At 48.3% G+C, this 18,467-nt stretch overlaps 1 protein-coding gene across 8 annotated transcripts in view; it reads right to left on the bottom strand.

The window, feature by feature from the left end:
- Window positions 1-2,986: 2,986 nt before the first annotated feature.
- The window catches only part of phf21ab (PHD finger protein 21Ab), a 34,569-nt gene continuing 19,088 nt past the window's right edge, over window positions 2,987-18,467 (bottom strand). For 6 of the 8 annotated variants that reach the window (XM_047034716.1, XM_047034723.1, XM_047034719.1 and 3 more), the window contains 10 exons: window positions 16,179-16,514; window positions 15,834-15,941; window positions 15,649-15,700; window positions 10,924-11,003; window positions 10,743-10,803; window positions 9,772-9,923; window positions 8,994-9,149; window positions 8,497-8,572; window positions 8,010-8,113; window positions 2,987-5,531 (listed from right to left, as the gene is read on the bottom strand). In XM_047034716.1, coding sequence (XP_046890672.1) covers window positions 3,705-5,531; window positions 8,010-8,113; window positions 8,497-8,572; window positions 8,994-9,149; window positions 9,772-9,923; window positions 10,743-10,803; window positions 10,924-11,003; window positions 15,649-15,700; window positions 15,834-15,941; window positions 16,179-16,514 — 2,952 coding nt within the window. In that variant the 3' untranslated portion in view covers window positions 2,987-3,704. The remainder of the gene's footprint in view (window positions 5,532-8,009; window positions 8,114-8,496; window positions 8,573-8,993; window positions 9,150-9,771; window positions 9,924-10,742; window positions 10,804-10,923; window positions 11,004-15,648; window positions 15,701-15,833; window positions 15,942-16,178; window positions 16,515-18,467) is intronic. The other 2 variants (XM_047034722.1, XM_047034720.1) reach the window with 2 other exon arrangements.

The following is an 18,467-nucleotide window of genomic DNA, read 5'->3' as shown; positions in this document are numbered from 1 at the left end:
AACAGCCCAAAATAATAATAATACTGAACTGATGTGTAAATGCATAAAGGCTTCCAGATACATAGAAATGCACATTTGCAATATTCTTTGGGTATACTGGTTTGAGTATAGAAATGGAACACGTTTTTCATAACTTTTTTTTTTTACTTTTTTCTTTTTTAAACAGGACAATGCACTCAACAATTTTAGACAAGACCATTTATAGATCACTTTCCACAAGCCCTCCCATGTCCCTCAGTAACATTCAGCATGGTGCATTAGCAAAGGCAAAATTGAATATAAAGAATGGTCCTTGAGTAGAATGAGCCAAGACACACTTATACCTTGTATCGAACAGACTTCACAGTTCATGGCATTACAACTCACTGCCATAAGAGAGTTACACACTATTGCCAAAATGCCACATCAAAATGGAGTTGGTAACAAAATCTTGAATTTTCGTTTGTTTACATTTGTATCTATTGTATATAGCGTAACTACAGTTTTGGCAATGTTGCCAGAATGTAAAAAGCAAAGTGACTTTAATTTCACGTAAAAAAATTTGGAAACAAATCTTAAATAAATGCATATTAAAAAAGGTTTGACAAACATTGTATAAAAACTTGCATAAGAAGGCATGCTTTCTATTGTACTGATTGGACAGATGGTGCCAAAGGTTTAAGAAGTCTGTCCAATCAGGGTGCAGGATTGGTTTGTTCTTCCAAACAGACTCACGCTCAGGCAGAAGTCACATGACCTGATGTTCTGTAACTTATTCCTACAAAAAGATGGACACAAAGGAAAGGCAGAAAATGTTTGTTTGTTTTTTGTTTTTTTAAAGGTGCACAACAAAATAAGAAAAGAAATAGATACTGAGTTACAATACAGACAGGTGTAACACATGATGCCTCTGTAGAATCTTAACTAAAGATCCTATTGGTGGGGCTTCGGGCAGTATAAAAAATAAATACTATGGTGAATCCAACCAAAAGTGCATCACAAAAACATTGGTCACATCTGTTCCATTTCCTTGTCCACTTCCTGTGAACAATCCTAAACTTCACATTAATAACCAATCCCAACAACTCTCTCACAACAGCATATTACTATGAACAAGCCTGTGATATGTCCACATCTTTAAACGTCTCAGACTACTTAAAGTTAAACTGAAATCTACTGAAGACTAAATATAATTAAGGCGGATAACAAAAATACTCAAATGATCAGATTACACAGTCAGGTCAAATGAATAATCTTTTAGACCAAATGTTTTGACTGGATGTTTTCTGTGCTCTGCAGATAGTTTGTGGGACACCACAGGACAGCAGGACCAGCAGAGGGCTTCAGGAGGGTTGGTAATACAAGTCACAGTGCAAGTCAAGAGTCAAAAGACAAGTCACAGTGCAAGTCAAGAGTCACAACATGCTGTTTGGAAGACAGGCACTAGGTACCTAAAAAGGGGAAAAAAAATCCAGTTTCTCTGTTACAAAATATCAGGCGTTTGTAAAGACATCAAATGAAGGACATATATGACTGAGTGCTACACCTACAGCAGAATGATCATAATTGACTCTTCTATATGATAATGTCCAGCATAAAATAATTGGTTAAAGTTGACACCTAAATTATTTGCCATTTGTGTGGAATGCATTTCCTGGTCAAACGGCTCGTTTCCCACAACACAAACATAACTGCTCAGTATGTTGATATGATTTTCTTTGTCATTGGTGAATAGTAAAAAAAGGGAATGTTGTGAAAATGTTAATATATATATTATTTGAAATTAAGTTCCTATTGTCTGCTCAGCACTGGTTCCACAGATCTGTGTATATCTGGTGTCACCAAAACAACCTCAGTCTCCACAGATATGTAGTGAAGTGGTCATGGTTTGAAGCAAACATGCTGTGTGCAGTGAGATGTATACGGTGAAAATGGAACATAGCAATAAAGTTGGACAGTTTGAAGACCAAGGGTGTAGAAACTGCTTTGAGATTTCATGATCTACCTTGTTAAAAAACAATACTGTCTGACAGGCTCCAAACGTACAATAACTCATAGATCATTCAATACAACGTAGATAATTCAATACAACGTAGTCATGAGAGAAGCGGATGTTAATCAGTCAAATAATTAATTCCAGGGGAGACAAATATCTATTAGCTGGGTTGGAGTAGGTTCACTGACCAGCTTAAATAGGCTCTGAGGGGAAGAATCTGAGTTGGGGGATTTCTCCTGAAGTACGAATTTCAAGACTGCGGCCCGAACACAAGAGACAAGTTGAGTCATACAAAAATATTGGCAAGTTGTGGATAAACAAGGTAAAGAGATGCATCCTCTGTTGTGTTCCATATGCCACATCCAGAAGCATCTCTCCACTCTGCGGCAGCAGGTTGTGCTTTAGTCTCATGTGGGCCTTCTCAACATCCTCCAGAATGGGCTGACAGAAAAAGCCTCTAGCTTCTAGAAAATAAAATATTTTATTGTTTAATAAGCCTACATTCTTACTTTCTGGGTATTTCCAATTTCTGAACATATATATATATATATATGAGAGATATTCTGTTATTTAATTGATCTTTCCATACAGTAAGTGGGCATGTTCCGGCTGTATTTGGAAACAATAGCATTTGGCAGTTCAGAATTCAACACAAATGTACATTTCCCAGATGAAGGTCACCTTAATTAAAGGATCACTTGCACAAACAATGCCAGTTCAACACATGTAACAAACAACAGTTTTATGAAACAGAAAGCACTTATTTTGAAGACTAGGAAGACCTGAATATCTTTTCCTATAAAAAAGAAACACACACACTCATATATAGATCTTTTTGTGTGTTTTGACATTGCAATATTGCAATTTCACATTTAGTGCTCAGTTGACACACTGACAAATGAAACTGGATCACGTCACTGGACCAACAGCATCTGGCTGCCAGGGGCGGCCAAGTTCACCTCTCCTCTTTTGGATGATGACGATCGTCTCCAAAGCCTTTGTTTATCTTAGCCCCCCCCCCCCCCCCCCCATCAGTCAGCACTGTTAGAGGTTAACCTAACACGTCACACAGCCACTCTGCTTTCCCTGTTTGCCTGAGGTGCTGTGTTAGTGGGTCCGATAGTTATCAGTCATATTTACTGGATGAGCTGGTCGGGGGGGAGGAAGGTGGAAGGGGATTGAAGGCTCCCTCGTTTCCCAGCTCGGAGACGGAACACCTCGGATGTTTCCCACTGGACAAATACTGATGCTGTTAGAGGTCGACTGTTAGATCTGTCTCCTGCAATTCTGCCAAGCTTTTGGTTTCAGTTTCTTTTCGTGGAATGCTGGAAAAAAAGCGTCACCGGTTGAGCGTGTGGTCTTTGGAAATCCCTGTCCTGCTCCCCCGGGAACAGGAGATAACCCAAGTAACCCTGGAGAGTTGAGGGGAACTGATGCAGGCACACACTGGTGTGTTGTTATAGATTTCAAATCTCCCTTTTAAAACTAAACTTTTCTAAAGTGGCATGACACCGGTACACACGCCATACCATCACCACGGTGACGGAGAAACATCACAACATCCAGACACATCCGACAGGGCTGGCCATCCACCGTTAACAGAGTCTGACGATACATCGCAAACAATTAACATTTATATATGTTGGCAACTTGAGCAGCACCTGTTCACGGTGCAAACAGAGTCATGTTCTGGGTGAGGGGCTGTCCTCAGTTCAGGAGACTCTGAGCATCACTCTTTATGGTCCAAACTGTTGAAAATCGCTGGCAACGAACGCTGGGATGGTTCTGAGGGTTTGTTGGTGTTGTTGCTGAGGCTGTGGTTAGTGTTCTGCTCTGAGCTGTCCTCTGCAGCAACCTGCTCTATGCTGTCCTCTGCAGCACCCTGCTCTATGCTGTCCTCTGCAGCACCCTGCTCTGAGCTGTTGGGACTGTTGTTCTCTGAGGTGGTGTTGGTGGTGTTCAGGCCGTGGTCCCTGTTGCTGCTGTGGGTGCTGGCCAGGTCAGGGGTGCTGCTGGCCAGGTGAGGGGTGGTGCTGGCCAGGTGAGGGGTGGTGCTGGCCAGGTGAGGGGTGCTGCTGGCCAGGTCAGGGGTGCTGCTGGCCAGGTGAGGGGTGGTGCTGGCCAGGTGAGGGGTGGTGCTGGCCAGGTGAGGGGTGGTGCTGGCCAGGTCAGGGGTGCTGCTGGCCAGGTGAGGGGTGGTGCTGGCCAGGTGAGGGGTGGTGCTGGCCAGGTGAGGGGTGGTGCTGGCCAGGTCAGGGGTGGTGCTGGCCAGGTCAGGGGTGGTGCTGGCCAGGTGAGGGGTGGTGCTGGCCAGGTCAGGGGTGGTGCTGGCCAGGTCAGGGGTGCTGCTGGCCAGGTGAGGGGTGGTGTTGGCCAGGTCAGGGGTGGTGCTGGCCAGGTGAGGGGTGGTGCTGGCCAGGTGAGGGGTGGTGCTGGCCAGGTCAGGGGTGGTGCTGGCCAGGTGAGGGGTGGTGCTGGCCAGGTGAGGGGTGGTGCTGGCCAGGTCAGGGGTGGTGCTGGCCAGGTGAGGGGTGGTGCTGGCCAGGTCAGGGGTGGTGCTGGCCAGGTGAGGGGTGGTGCTGGCCAGGTCAGGGGTGGTGCTGGCGTGGCCGTTGGTGGTGGCCAGGGAGGGGTCCTGGAGACTGACCAGGCCCGGAGCATCAGACGGGGCCTCCAGGACCTCCTCTGTGGTGGCGACCCATGCATCTGGCTCAACACCACATCTGGCTGCTGCTGCTGCAGAGTCTGCTGGAACGCTGCCCCCTGCTGGGGGTGCCCCTTGCTGGGCACTGGTGTGAACAGCAGCCTGGGTGCTACCTGCTGCGGCTACAGTCTCTGTCTCCCCTGGTTTCACCTCCCCTGGTTCTGCCACCCCTGGTTCTGCCTGCTTTGGTTTTGCCTGCTCTGGTTCTGCCTGCTCTGGTTCTGCCACCCCTGGTTCTGCCTGCTCTGGTTCCATCTTTCCTGGTTCTGCTTGCTCTGGTTCTGCCACCCCTGGTTCTGCCTGCTCTGGTTCCATCTTTCCTGGTTCTGCCTGCTCTGGTTCTGCCACCCCTGATTCTGCCTGCTCTGGTTCTATCTCCTTTGGTTCTGCCTGCTCTGGTTCTGCCACCCCTGATTCTGCCTGCTCTGGTTCTATCTCCTTTGGTTCTGCCTGCTCTGGTTCTGCCACCCCTGATTCTGCCTGCTCTGGTTCTGCCTCCCCTGGTTCTGCCTGCTCTGGTTCTGCCTCCCCTGGTTCTGTATGCTCCCTCACTGTTGCTTCATCCTCACAGCCGTTCTGTGGGGATGCCTCTGCCATCTCATCCTTGGGCTCGTCCACAGACCGGCTTGTGGCCTCCACCAGAGCCCCAGAGGGGAGCCCTTCTGAAGTTTGTTGGGAGGGCAGCAGTTTTGCCCTGGCCAGGCCTTCTGTGCTGACATGGATGCTTTCTTCCTCCAGGGTTTGAGAGAAGCTGAAGGCCTGGATGAGTCGGAGCAGGTGTCGGACTTTCTCCAGCGAGCCGTGCATGTCTTTCTGCCGAGCCAGGATGGTGTTTTTGGTCTCCATGCATTTCTGTCAGGAATAAAAGAACAGGGTTGATTTACCAGAGCACAGAACACATGGTCCACCAAGTGAAGGCTGTCTATTGAGAAATAGAACACAAGATCGACCAAGTATCTTGTGAAGGTTGTCTATTGAGAAACATACTTATTACGTATTCCACATGCACACCAGCAGATGTTAGGGCCGGGCGATATTAGGGATGTCCCCTCTCAGTCGACTAGTCGATTGTTTGGTCGATGTGCTCTTGGTTGACTACGTTTTTTTTTTCTGAGATCTGATTCCTGCTTGTGTCACCATTGCTGAACTAAAGAAATGTTCTACAAAAATTTTAGATTATCCTTATTAGGTCTAACCATCTGCATTTTATTTTGGACAACAGCCTAGTTTTCGATTTCTGTTGCACCGTTTCCCACTTGTCTTCTACGTAAGTTCGCATGCTGCACTTTTTCAGGCAGTGCTCTGATGATTTGCATGTTAAACATATATATAAAAAAAAATTGAAATCTCAATATTGTCAAAATATTTATGATATATATATATCGATATTTTTGCTTTTGCTTTTACATATTATTTTTTTGCCCCCATTATAAAACAACAAAATCTATTTAGATAGAACAGCTATTGTTACAAAATTACAAAATGTGTAGTGCAAATTTAAGCAGTAAAAATAAATGAAAAGACCTTGCCCCACCTCACGTCTCTTGCACGGGAATATACGACAAGACGAAAAGGGGACGTAATATTGGACGTTCGGCACATTCTTTGGGAAAGTATGCTTGAATTTGAAATATTCGATATTCACAATATTTTCACATTTTACATCCTTGTCAAAATTATTGCGATATTATCGCCAATATTTGATATATCACCCAGCCCTGGTGGACGTAACCTGTGTGTTTAGCCCTGTAAGACCCCTTGTTGTAAAATTACAATGTGTTTATTTATTTTTTTAAGACCACATTTACGTAGCCATTGGGTCTTATTGTCTTGCCTTGCAATGCCATTGGATACTAGATATGTATATAGATCTGGCCATAAGGCCATGAACTCATTCCACTATGGAGCTAGAAAGCTGACAAAAGTATCTGAATTTGAATATGAAAGATCTGAAATATTTGTGTGTTGAATTTCATAAAACTTAAATATTTTGCTGTTGAATATATCATATAAGAACTCGAACACAGAAAAGAGAACAACGGAGCAGAGAAACATAAATATATAGGCTACAGCGTTGCCAGTTCTGCATCTTCAATCGGTCTCCGCCGCCCTCCAACTGTCTCAACTCACTTGGTAACAGTAACTGCCGATTTTGGCGGGGGAGAAGACACAGGTTTTTACAAGTTTCATAAGCACTTGCTCCATACTCTTCCTCCAACGAGCAACTCTCAAGCTTTTGTTCCGAGGTAATGTGGTCGTTCTGAAATCGTCTCACCTTTGGCCTAGTTCAGACAAAGTCTGAATTTGAGCAATCTGAATTTCCGCAGTCTGAATTTCAATAATCTGAATTCCCGCAATCTGAATTTCAATAATCTGAATTTCTGGAACAAAATAATTCAGATTTGATATATTCAACAGCAAAATATTTCAGTTTTATTAAATTTGACACACAAATATTTCATATCTTTCATATTCAAATTCAGATACTTTTGTCAGCTTTCTATCTCCATATTCCACCAGCAAACTTTCCTGGAAGCGAATCTCCTTGTTTTATTTCACTGGATATATCAACATTGAAGTAAGTACATTTCATGAAAATAATTTTGGGGGTGATTGTTAAAATATGTAGTTCATGTAAATACTAAGTTATTGTGGAATTCGTGCATCACATTTGATTTTCAGCTTGTTTTGTTTTTGTAATTTTACAACGTTGGGTAAAAATGGTAGCTAAAATAGCACGTGCACCTTGCACACTACATGGAGACATTACACTTCTCGAATGTTCAGATACAGGGTCAATACTTACAGAAATATAATGTATTTGATGATTCACATTTTAGAAATGGGTTATTTGTTATAATTTTCAGTTTAAACCAGATTTGAATTATTCTAAATCAATGTAATTTCTGTGTTAGCAGTGAAATATAGTCAACTGTTTTTTTTTTTCTTCTGGACTTTGCTTGTTTGCCCTTTATTATTAATGAAATGTACTGTTATAATGCTATGTAAGCAATCCACACTCCAAATGAACCATTAGTTGTTTTGTGTATTTGTCTTGACAGTTTGAGAGCAAATGCTGAAATGATGCTCCCAACTAGGCCCAACGTTGCAATATTACGTTTCCCTAAAAACTTACAAAAACATGTATTTTTTAAGTAATCCTTCATTATCTGCATCAGAGGACTCCCACAATATCATCTGACTTTTTAGGGTTAGAGAGATGACTCACCGGCCAGGAGTTGTCAGGGGTTACTAGTGTTGTCAGGGGTTACTAGTGTTGTCAGGGGTTACTAGTGTTGTCAGGGGTTACTACGTGACGAGGTGTCTCACCGTGATGGAGCTGCTGAGTGTCTTGACTCTCAGTTCCAGCTGCTCTCTCTCCAGCTTCAGCTCTGCACTCCACTTCAGCAGCTTCTGCTTCTCCTCCTCCTTAGCTGTGAGGACGACCAACACAACACTTTATCCTCCTCCTTAGCTGTGAGGACCACCAACACAACACTTTATCCTCCTCCTTAGCTGTGAGGACGAACAACACAACACTTTATCCTCCTCCTTAGCTGTGAGGACGACCAACACAACACTTTATCCTCCTCCTTAGCTGTGAAGACCACCAACACAACACTTTATCCTCCTCCTTAGCTGTGAGGACGACCAACACAACACTTTATCCTCCTCCTTAGCTGTGAGGACGACCAACACAACACTTTATCCTCCTCCTTAGCTGTGAGGACGACCAACACAACACTTTATCCTCACGTCTCTCCTCCCTGTGGAACGTCAGCGCTCGCTAGAAGCCGTGCATTCTTTTTCTTCTTACCTTCTTTGTAAGCGATGTAGGAATGGACGATAGCCAGCGTTCCCGGCCAGGGGATAGCTTCTTCTTTCTTCAGGATCTGAGGAGGGGACAAGTGTGATTTACACTGTGTCTGAGACATCAGGGCTTGAGCACAGGGTTGCCCAGGACAACATACCTGTGGTCACCGCTGGGTGAGGTCAGGATGGACATACAATGGAGTCAAATGAAAGTGATTCCCTTCACTAACAAGACAGATGGGACATACTGTAAAACAATGCTGAATAATGTAGGAGCTTACAAAGGAAGGAGCTGCCTTGTCCTAATGTTGACATTAAGGATACCTGATGGACCATCTAAGGGGACAAGTGGGAGATCATCTTAGTACCCACTTAGCATCTGCCACTGACACTGTGACATTCCTCCCGTTTGGTAAGGCTGTCCTTGCTTCTCCACGTCTGACACCCTGGGCGTCTGGGCCCGCCCCCTACAGGCAGGGCTCGGTAGGGCGCTGTGTTTACCTGGTCTTGACATTTGGGACAGATCCACATGCCTTTAGGAATGGTTTTCAGTGGTGGGTCCAGGCAGTCCAGGTGAAAGACACGCGAACACGTGTCACACATGAGTAACTGGCCGCTGCGTCTGCAGACAGTGCAGTAGTCCTCATGGATGTCTCCCTGTCAGGAAGAATTGCACCAATCAGTTCCTCTGCCCTGTCTGGGCCTGTCCAATCAGATGAGGAGAGGCAGGGCAGTGGCGGATGCTCGTTTACTTCTGGATTTTGTATTTTATTTTATGGATGTTATATAGTATATAGATTATAGTTTTAAAGATCAGCTTAACTACTTGAGGTTATGAGGGTAAAGGTCTATCTGAAAGATGCTGTTGACAGACCAAGGTAAAATGTTTTGGATAATTTGAAATAAATGTTTTACACGATTCAGAATGATCTTGTTCTTTCAGAAAAAAGCTAGTTTTCCACAAAGGTCACTTATCAAGATGTTCTATTCTCCTGCAAGGGCACAGGGAGAGGAAGACTTCACTTTGTAAGACTGCATCAGAAACAAAAAGATGGGATGATGAATCATACAATGGGAAGACAGGTAAGTGTGTGGCGAGGGCATTGTGTAGAAAATATATGAATGACAGGCCAATCGGACTTCCCCGATAGTCAACGTCTTTACTGCCCGTGTTCAGAACCGGTGACCTAACGGGGGGGAGGGGGGCGAGGGTCAGTAAGGGGGAAGGGGGGGGCCTGGGTAGTCCAGGGTGTGTCTGCTGTCTCCAGCTGCTACTTACGTCCCCAGAGCAGGGGCTGGGGAGGGGGAGAGGGTGAGGGTGGACAGGGAGGGGGAGGGCTGCGTCTGGCCGCTCAGCAGCGTGGCGGATGGAGGGAGAGGCTGGGGGCTGGACAGCCAGCTCAGGAACACTGCTGTGTTTAGGAGGGCGACCTGGGTGACATGAGACAAGACGACAAAAGAAAAAGAAAGATGGAAAAGGGGGGAAAAAAAACAGACAGACGAGTCGTCTAACCGACATACCTTGGAGAGGGAGTCCTCGTTGGCTAGCGTGGGGTAGGTGGGTGGGGTGGTGATTAAAGGGGGGAGGAGATGTTGGAAAAGCACAGAGAGCAGAGTTAGTGCAGAAAGAGCGCCACATGCTGGCCAGGGAGCAGAGACACAAAAGCAGCAGGAGGTCTGGAGGAGGAGAGAGGAGGAGAGAGGAGGAGAACCAGTCCATCCTTCTGGACCAGGAAGTCATCATCACACCCAGTGAGGTCATTCAGAAGAAAACCAGACTTGTCAGATGTTATCATACCTGAACCCTGCTTTTGCACTGCTTTTTGTTAAATGCACAGGGATTTAGAATTTTGATCAGTCATATTAGCAAGGTTTTTAATTGTGCGCAAGTAAATAAACAGGTGATGTAGGCACAAAGAGCATATCTCAAACCAACTTGTCTGTATGAACAAATCTGACAATCATATACTAAAGGATGAAACTGAGAGCAAAGCAAGAAGTTAGACCATCGGCTGAATGCTTAGAACAGTGACAGGATTCAGAACCAGAGACAAGAGCCATCAGCAGAAAGGTTTGTGTGTACATGTTATACTGTCATAGCAGTTCCCACCATTAACATTTCAAGTACATACAAAGGAACCCTATCTAGGCCATGTCTATAGTCTACACAGGCACTGCACAGGGCCCCAGGCTGCTGGAACAGGTGTGTGTGCAGGTGTGCAGTCAGTGATGTCTGAGGTTTGAACTGACCTCTCTTCCTGGTCCCCTGGTGGAGAGGAGTGTTCAGGTAGGTCACTGCACTCTTCTTCCTCTGTGACAACAGACACACACACACACACGCGGGTGAATATTGATATAACAGGGACAGACAGAGAAGACATGAGGAGGTGGTGAGGTTAGGTGAGGAGGGTGAGATGAGGAGTGTATCTACCTCAGGCTCAAACACTGCTCCGCTGTAAACGGGGTTGGCTGTGGTTCTCCTCTTGCGCTCTTGTCTCCTGCTCTGGATCTCTGTAACCACACAACAGCAGTGACCTGGCTATCATCCTGACGGAGCAGCAGTGACCTGGCTATCATCTTGACGGAGCAGCAGTGACCTGGCTATCATCCTGACGGAGCAGCAGTGACCTGGCTATCATCCTGACAGAGCAGCAGTGACCTGGCTATCATCCTGACACACAACAGCAGTGACCTGGCTATCATCCTGACACACAACAGTGACCTGGCTATCATTCCTGACACACAACAGCAGTGACTTGGCCATCATCCTGACACAGAGCAGCAGTGACCTGGCTATCATCCTGACAGAGCAGCAGTGACCTGGCTATCATCTTGACACACAACAGTGAACTGGCTATCATCCTGACACACATACACACACACACACACACACACAACAGCAGTGACCTGGCTATCATCTTGACACACATACACACACACACACACAACAGCAGTGACCTGGCTATCATCCTGACACACACACACACAACAGCAGTGACCTAGCTATAATCCTGACAGAGCAGCAGTGACCTGGCTATCATCCTGACAGAGCAGCAGTGACCTGGCTATCATCCTGACAGAGCAGCAGTGACCTGGCTATCATTCCTGACACACAACAGCAGTGACCTGGCTATCATCCTGACAGAGCAGCAGTGACCTGGCTATCATCCTGACAGAGCAGCAGTGACCTGGCTATCATCCTGAAAGAGAAGCAGTGACCTGGCTATCATCCTGACAGAGCAGCAGTGACCTGGCTATCATCCTGACAGAGCAGCAGTGACCTGGCTATCATCCTGACACACAAAAGCAGTGACCGGCCATCATCCTGAAAACAGCAGTGACTTGGCTATCATCCTGACACTCACCCAGCAGTGACCTGGCTATCATCCTGACACACAACAGCAGTGACCTGGCTATCATCCTGACACACAGCAGCAGTGACCTGGCTATCATCCTGACAGTCACACAGCAGTGACCTGGCTATCATCCTGACAGTCACACAGCAGTGACCTGGCTATCATCTTGACACACATACACACACACACACACACAACAGCAGTGACATGGCTATCATCCTGACAGAGCAGCAGTGACCTGGCTATCATCCTGACAGAGCAGCAGTGACCTGGCTATCATCCTGAAAGAGAAGCAGTGACCTGGCTATCATCCTGACAGAGCAGCAGTGACCTGGCTATCATCCTGACAGAGCAGCAGTGACCTGGCTATCATTCCTGACACACAACAGCAGTGACCTGGCCATCATCCTGACACAGAGCAGCAGTGACCTGGCTATCATCCTGACACACAACAGCAGTGACCTGGCTATCATCCTGACACACAACAGCAGTGACCTGTCTATCATCCTGACACACAGCAGTGACCTGGCTATCATCCTGACACAAAAGCAGTGACCTGGCTATCATCCTGACACACAAAAGCAGTGACCGGCCATCATCCTGAAAACAGCAGTGACTTGGCTATCATCCTGACACTCACCCAGCAGTGACCTGGCTATCATCCTGACACACAACAGCAGTGACCTGGCTATCATCCTGACACACAGCAGCAGTGACCTGGCTATCATCCTGACAGTCACACAGCAGTGACCTGGCTATCATCCTGACAGTCACACAGCAGTGACCTGGCTATCATCTTGACACACATACACACACACACACACACAACAGCAGTGACCTGGCTATCATCCTGACACACACACACACAACAGCAGTGACCTAGCTATAATCCTGACAGAGCAGCAGTGACCTGGCTATCATCCTGACAGAGCAGCAGTGACCTGGCTATCATCCTGACAGAGCAGCAGTGACCTGGCTATCATTCCTGACACACAACAGCAGTGACCTGGCTATCATCCTGACAGAGCAGCAGTGACCTGGCTATCATCCTGACAGAGCAGCAGTGACCTGGCTATCATCCTGAAAGAGAAGCAGTGACCTGGCTATCATCCTGACAGAGCAGCAGTGACCTGGCTATCATCCTGACAGAGCAGCAGTGACCTGGCTATCATTCCTGACACACAACAGCAGTGACCTGGCCATCATCCTGACACACAACAGCAGTGACCTGGCTATCATCCTGACACACAACAGCAGTGACCTGGCTATCATCCTGACACACAACAGCAGTGACCAGGCTATCATCCTGACAGTCACACAGCAGTGACCAGGTTATCATCCTGACACCACAGCAGTGACCTGGCTATCAGCCTGACAAACAGCAGCAGTGACCTGGCTATCATCCTGACACACAAGTGACTTGGCTATCATCCTGACAGTCACACAGCAGCAGTGACCTGGCTATCATCCTGACAGTCACACAGCAGTGACCTGGCTATCATCCTGACAGTCACACAGCAGCAGTGACCTGGCTATCATCCTGACAGTCACACAGCAGTGACCTGGCTATCATCCTGACAGTCACACAGCAGTGACCTGGCTATCATCCTGACAGTCACACAGCAGTGACCTGGTTATCATCCTGACACACAGCAGTGACCTGGTTATCATCCTGACAGTCACACAGCAGCAGTGACCTGGTTATCATCCTGACAGTCACACAGCAGTGACCTGGTTATCATCCTGACAGTCACACAGCAGTGACCTGGCTATCATCCTGACAGTCACACAGCAGTGACCTGGTTATAATCCTGACAGTCACACAGCAGTGACCTGGCTATCAGCCTGACACAAAACAGCAGTGACCTGGCTATCATCCTGACAGTCACAGCAGCAGTGACCTGGCTATCATCCTGACAGTCACACAGCAGTGACCTGGTTATCATCCTGACAGTCACACAGCAGTGACCTGGCTATCATCCTGACAGTCACACAGCAGTGACCTGGTTATAATCCTGACAGTCACACAGCAGTGACCTGGCTATCAGCCTGACACAAAACAGCAGTGACCTGGCTATCATCCTGACAGTCACAGCAGCAGTGACCTGGCTATCATCCTGACACACAACAGCAGTGACCTGGCTATCATCCTGACAGTCACACAGCAGTGACCTGGTTATCATCCTGACAGTCACACAGCAGTGACCAGGCTATCATCCTGACAGTCACACAGCAGTGACCTGGCTATCATCCTGACACACAAGTGACTTGGCTATCATCCTGACAGTCACACAGCAGCAGTGACCTGGCTATCATCCTGACAGTCACAGCAGCAGTGACCTGGCTATCATCCTGACAGTCACACAGCAGCAGTGACCTGGCTATCATCCTGACAGTCACACAGCAGTGACCTGGCTATCATCCTGACAGTCACACAGCAGTGACCTGGCTATCATCCTGACAGTCACACAGCAGTGACCTGGTTATCATCCTGACACACAGCAGTGACCTGGTTATCATCCTGACAGTCACACAGCAGCAGTGACCTGGTTATCATCCTGACAGTCACACAGCAGTGACCTGGTTATCATCCTGACAGTCACACAGCAGTGACCTGGCTATCATCCTGACAGTCACACAGCAGTGACCTGGTTATAATCCTGACAGTCACACAGCAGTGACCTGGCTATCAGCCTGACACAAAACAGCAGTGACCTGGCTATCATCCTGACAGTCACAGCAGCAGTGACCTGGCTATCATCCTGACAGTCACACAGCAGTGACCTGGTTATCATCCTGACAGTCACACAGCAGTGACCTGGCTATCATCCTGACAGTCACACAGCAGTGACCTGGTTATAATCCTGACAGTCACACAGCAGTGACCTGGCTATCAGCCTGACACAAAACAGCAGTGACCTGGCTATCATCCTGACAGTCACAGCAGCAGTGACCTGGCTATCATCCTGACACACAACAGCAGTGACCTGGCTATCATCCTGACAGTCACACAGCAGTGACCTGGTTATCATCCTGACAGTCACACAGCAGTGACCAGGCTATCATCCTGACAGTCACACAGCAGTGACCTGGTTATCATCCTGACAGTCACACAGCAGTGACCTGGCTATCATCCTGACAGTCACACAGCAGTGACCTGGTTATCATCCTGACAGTCACACAGCAGTGACCTGGTTATCATCCTGACAGTCACACAGCAGTAACCTGGTTATCATCCTGACACAGCAGCAGTGACCTGGTTATCATCCTGACAGTCACACAGCAGCAGTGACCTGGCTATCATCCTGACAGTCACACAGCAGCAGTGACCTGGTTATCATCCTGACACACAGCAGTGACCTGGTTATCATCCTGACAGTCACACAGCAGCAGTGACCTGGTTATCATCCTGACAGTCACACAGCAGTGACCTGGTTATCATCCTGACAGTCACACAGCAGTGACCTGGCTATCATCCTGACAGTCACACAGCAGTGACCTGGTTATAATCCTGACAGTCACACAGCAGTGACCTGGCTATCAGCCTGACACAAAACAGCAGTGACCTGGCTATCATCCTGACAGTCACAGCAGCAGTGACCTGGCTATCATCCTGACACACAACAGCAGTGACCTGGCTATCATCCTGACAGTCACACAGCAGTGACCTGGTTATCATCCTGACAGTCACACAGCAGCAGTGACCTGGCTATCATCCTGACAGTCACACAGCAGTGACCTGGTTATCATCCTGACAGTCACACAGCAAGACAAACATCTGTAGAGAAACTGACATTTACCTTCGAGGTGGTCATGAGTGACAAGTCCCAGGGACACCATGAAGGCTATTTTCTAGGAACAGAATTGACAACTTATTAAAACAACTTCTTTGTTTGACTTGCAGACTGCACAGAACCGTACAAAATAAACAACATTTGAAAGTAAACAAGTTGAAAGAAAAGTGTTTTTCCCTCTCGGTTCTGACCTGCAGGCTGTCTTCTCTGCGTGGCCTGGCCGCAGAAGAGAGAGGGGGGGTGGCAGAGGTGGGGCTGACCTGCAGCCTCTGTTCTGGGCCCAGCTGAGTCTTAACAGTCTGGGGAACACAGAAACTCTCAGACAACTGAACAGGACATGCTACATCATATTCATCCAGCAGAGGACTACAGAGCATCTACAAGGTACAGAACACTTAACGCCACACAAATGTACATATTAACACATTTAAACCCCTCCAAATGGATACAGCAATACATATAAAACCAAAAATGTATACATTAAAAATGAAAACCCTACAGACAACACAGCACAATAAAACAGAGTGACCACCCACCGTGGTCCGGACCTTGTGGTCTGAGGGCAAGCCGCTGACCTGCAACGTGTGGGTGGGCGTGGCCAGGCGGGCGGAGGAGGCCGGTGTAGCGATGACGATGCCCGCCACGGGCGCTGCCGGCTGAGTGTGGGCGGTGGCAGCGGCGCAGGGCTGGCCGTTGACGATGCGGACCTGGTGCACCGGACCAGCGGAGGGGGCCAACGAGGGGGCCAGCGAGGGGGCCAGCGAGGGGGCCAGCATCAGCGGCCGTTGCAGCAGCTGGGGGGCTGCCATCATGGGGGGGGGCGGGGCAGGGGCGATGGGGACGTTGTTGGGGGCGGCAGGTTTCGGGCGGACCTGGGGGGGGGGCAGGAGGGAGTGAGGCCGGGGGTCCTCAAACAGGTCAGGTCACAGGTTAGGACACAGGTCACAGGTCAGGACACAGGTCAGGACACAGGTCAGGTCACAGGTCACAGGTCAGGACACAGGTCAGGTCACAGGTCACAGGTCAGGACACAGGTCAGGACACAGGTCAGGACACAGGACACAGGTCAGGACACAGGTCAGGACACAGGTCAGGACACAGGTCAGGACACAGGTCAGGCAGCTCCTGGTGAGGAATGCCAGTGTGGGCTGTGAGATCCTGGAGAAGGATCACTTCCCTGTCTCTCAGCTGATAGTTACCATGTTGGAAGTAAAGGAGAGGGCAATCCACATACTCCACCCTGACAGTGTACTGTGAGCCCGTGAAAACCTACCCACCCAGTCTGGTACAAAGATGGACCCCCGAAGGATTACAATCACCCCGAGCTCCCAGTGGCATTCCTCAGATCAGTGGGCAGTGATCTCACACCTCAGATCAGAGGGCAGTGATCTCACACCTCAGATCAGTGGGCAGTGACCACACACCTCAGATCAGTGGGCAGTGACCACACACCTCAGATCAGTGGGCAGTGACCACACACCTCAGATCAGTGGGCAGTGACCACACACCTCAGATCAGAGGGCAGTGATCTCACACCTCAGATCAGAGGGCAGTGACCACACACCTCAGATCAGAGGGCAGTGATCTCACACCTCAGATCAGAGGGCAGTGATCTCACACCTCAGATCAGAGGGCAGTGACCACACACCTCAGATCAGAGGGCAGTGACCACACACCTCAGATCAGAGGGCAGTGATCACACATCTCAGATCAGAGGGCAGTGACCTCACACCTCAGATCAGTGGGCAGTGACCACACACCTCAGATCAGAGGGCAGTGATCTCACACCTCAGATCAGAGGGCAGTGATCTCACACCTCAGATCAGAGGGCAGTGATCTCACACCTCAGATCAGAGGGCAGTGACCACACACCTCAGATCAGTGGGCAGTGACCACACACCTCAGATCAGTGGGCAGTGACCACACACCTCAGATCAGAGGGCAGTGATCTCACACCTCAGATCAGAGGGCAGTGACCACACACCTCAGATCAGAGGGCAGTGATCACACACACCTCAGATCAGAGGGCAGTGATCTCACACCTCAGATCAGAGGGCAGTGATCTCACACCTCAGATCAGAGGGCAGTGATCACACACCTCAGATCAGAGGGCAGTGATCACACACACCTCAGATCAGAGGGCAGTGATCACACACACCTCAGATCAGAGGGCAGTGATCACACACCCCAGATCAGAGGGCAGTGATCTCACACCTCAGATCAGAGGGCAGTGATCTCACACCTCAGATCAGAGGGCAGTGATCACACACCTCAGATCAGAGGGCAGTGATCACACACCTCAGATCAGAGGGCAGTGATCACACACCTCAGATCAGAGGGCAGTGATCACACACACCTCAGATCAGAGGGCAGTGATCTCACACCTCAGATCAGAGGGCAGTGATCTCACACCTCAGATCAGAGGGCAGTGATCACACACCTCAGATCAGAGGGCAGTGATCCCACACCTCAGATCAGAGGGCAGTGATCTCACACCTCAGATCAGAGGGCAGTGATCACACACCTCAGATCAGAGGGCAGTGATCACACACCTCAGATCAGAGGGCAGTGATCTCACACCTCAGATCAGAGGGCAGTGATCACACACCTCAGATCAGAGGGCAGTGATCTCACACCTCAGATCAGAGGGCAGTGATCACGCACCTCAGATCAGAGGGCAGTGATCTCACACCTCAGATCAGAGGGCTTACACACCAAGGGTTAAAACCACAGTTCCACACAGCCAGAACACAAAACATCGATAAGCTGCAGAAAAGAAACAAGAGTTTTCACAACCAAGAGTAGACAAGACACACAACACCAGC

The sequence above is a fragment of the Hypomesus transpacificus genome, chromosome 14 (assembly GCF_021917145.1).
Source record: "Hypomesus transpacificus isolate Combined female chromosome 14, fHypTra1, whole genome shotgun sequence".
Classification (NCBI taxonomy): domain Eukaryota; kingdom Metazoa; phylum Chordata; class Actinopteri; order Osmeriformes; family Osmeridae; genus Hypomesus; species Hypomesus transpacificus.
The sequence above is the reverse complement of the archived record's forward strand: the minus strand, read 5'-3'. Positions and strand labels throughout refer to the sequence as shown.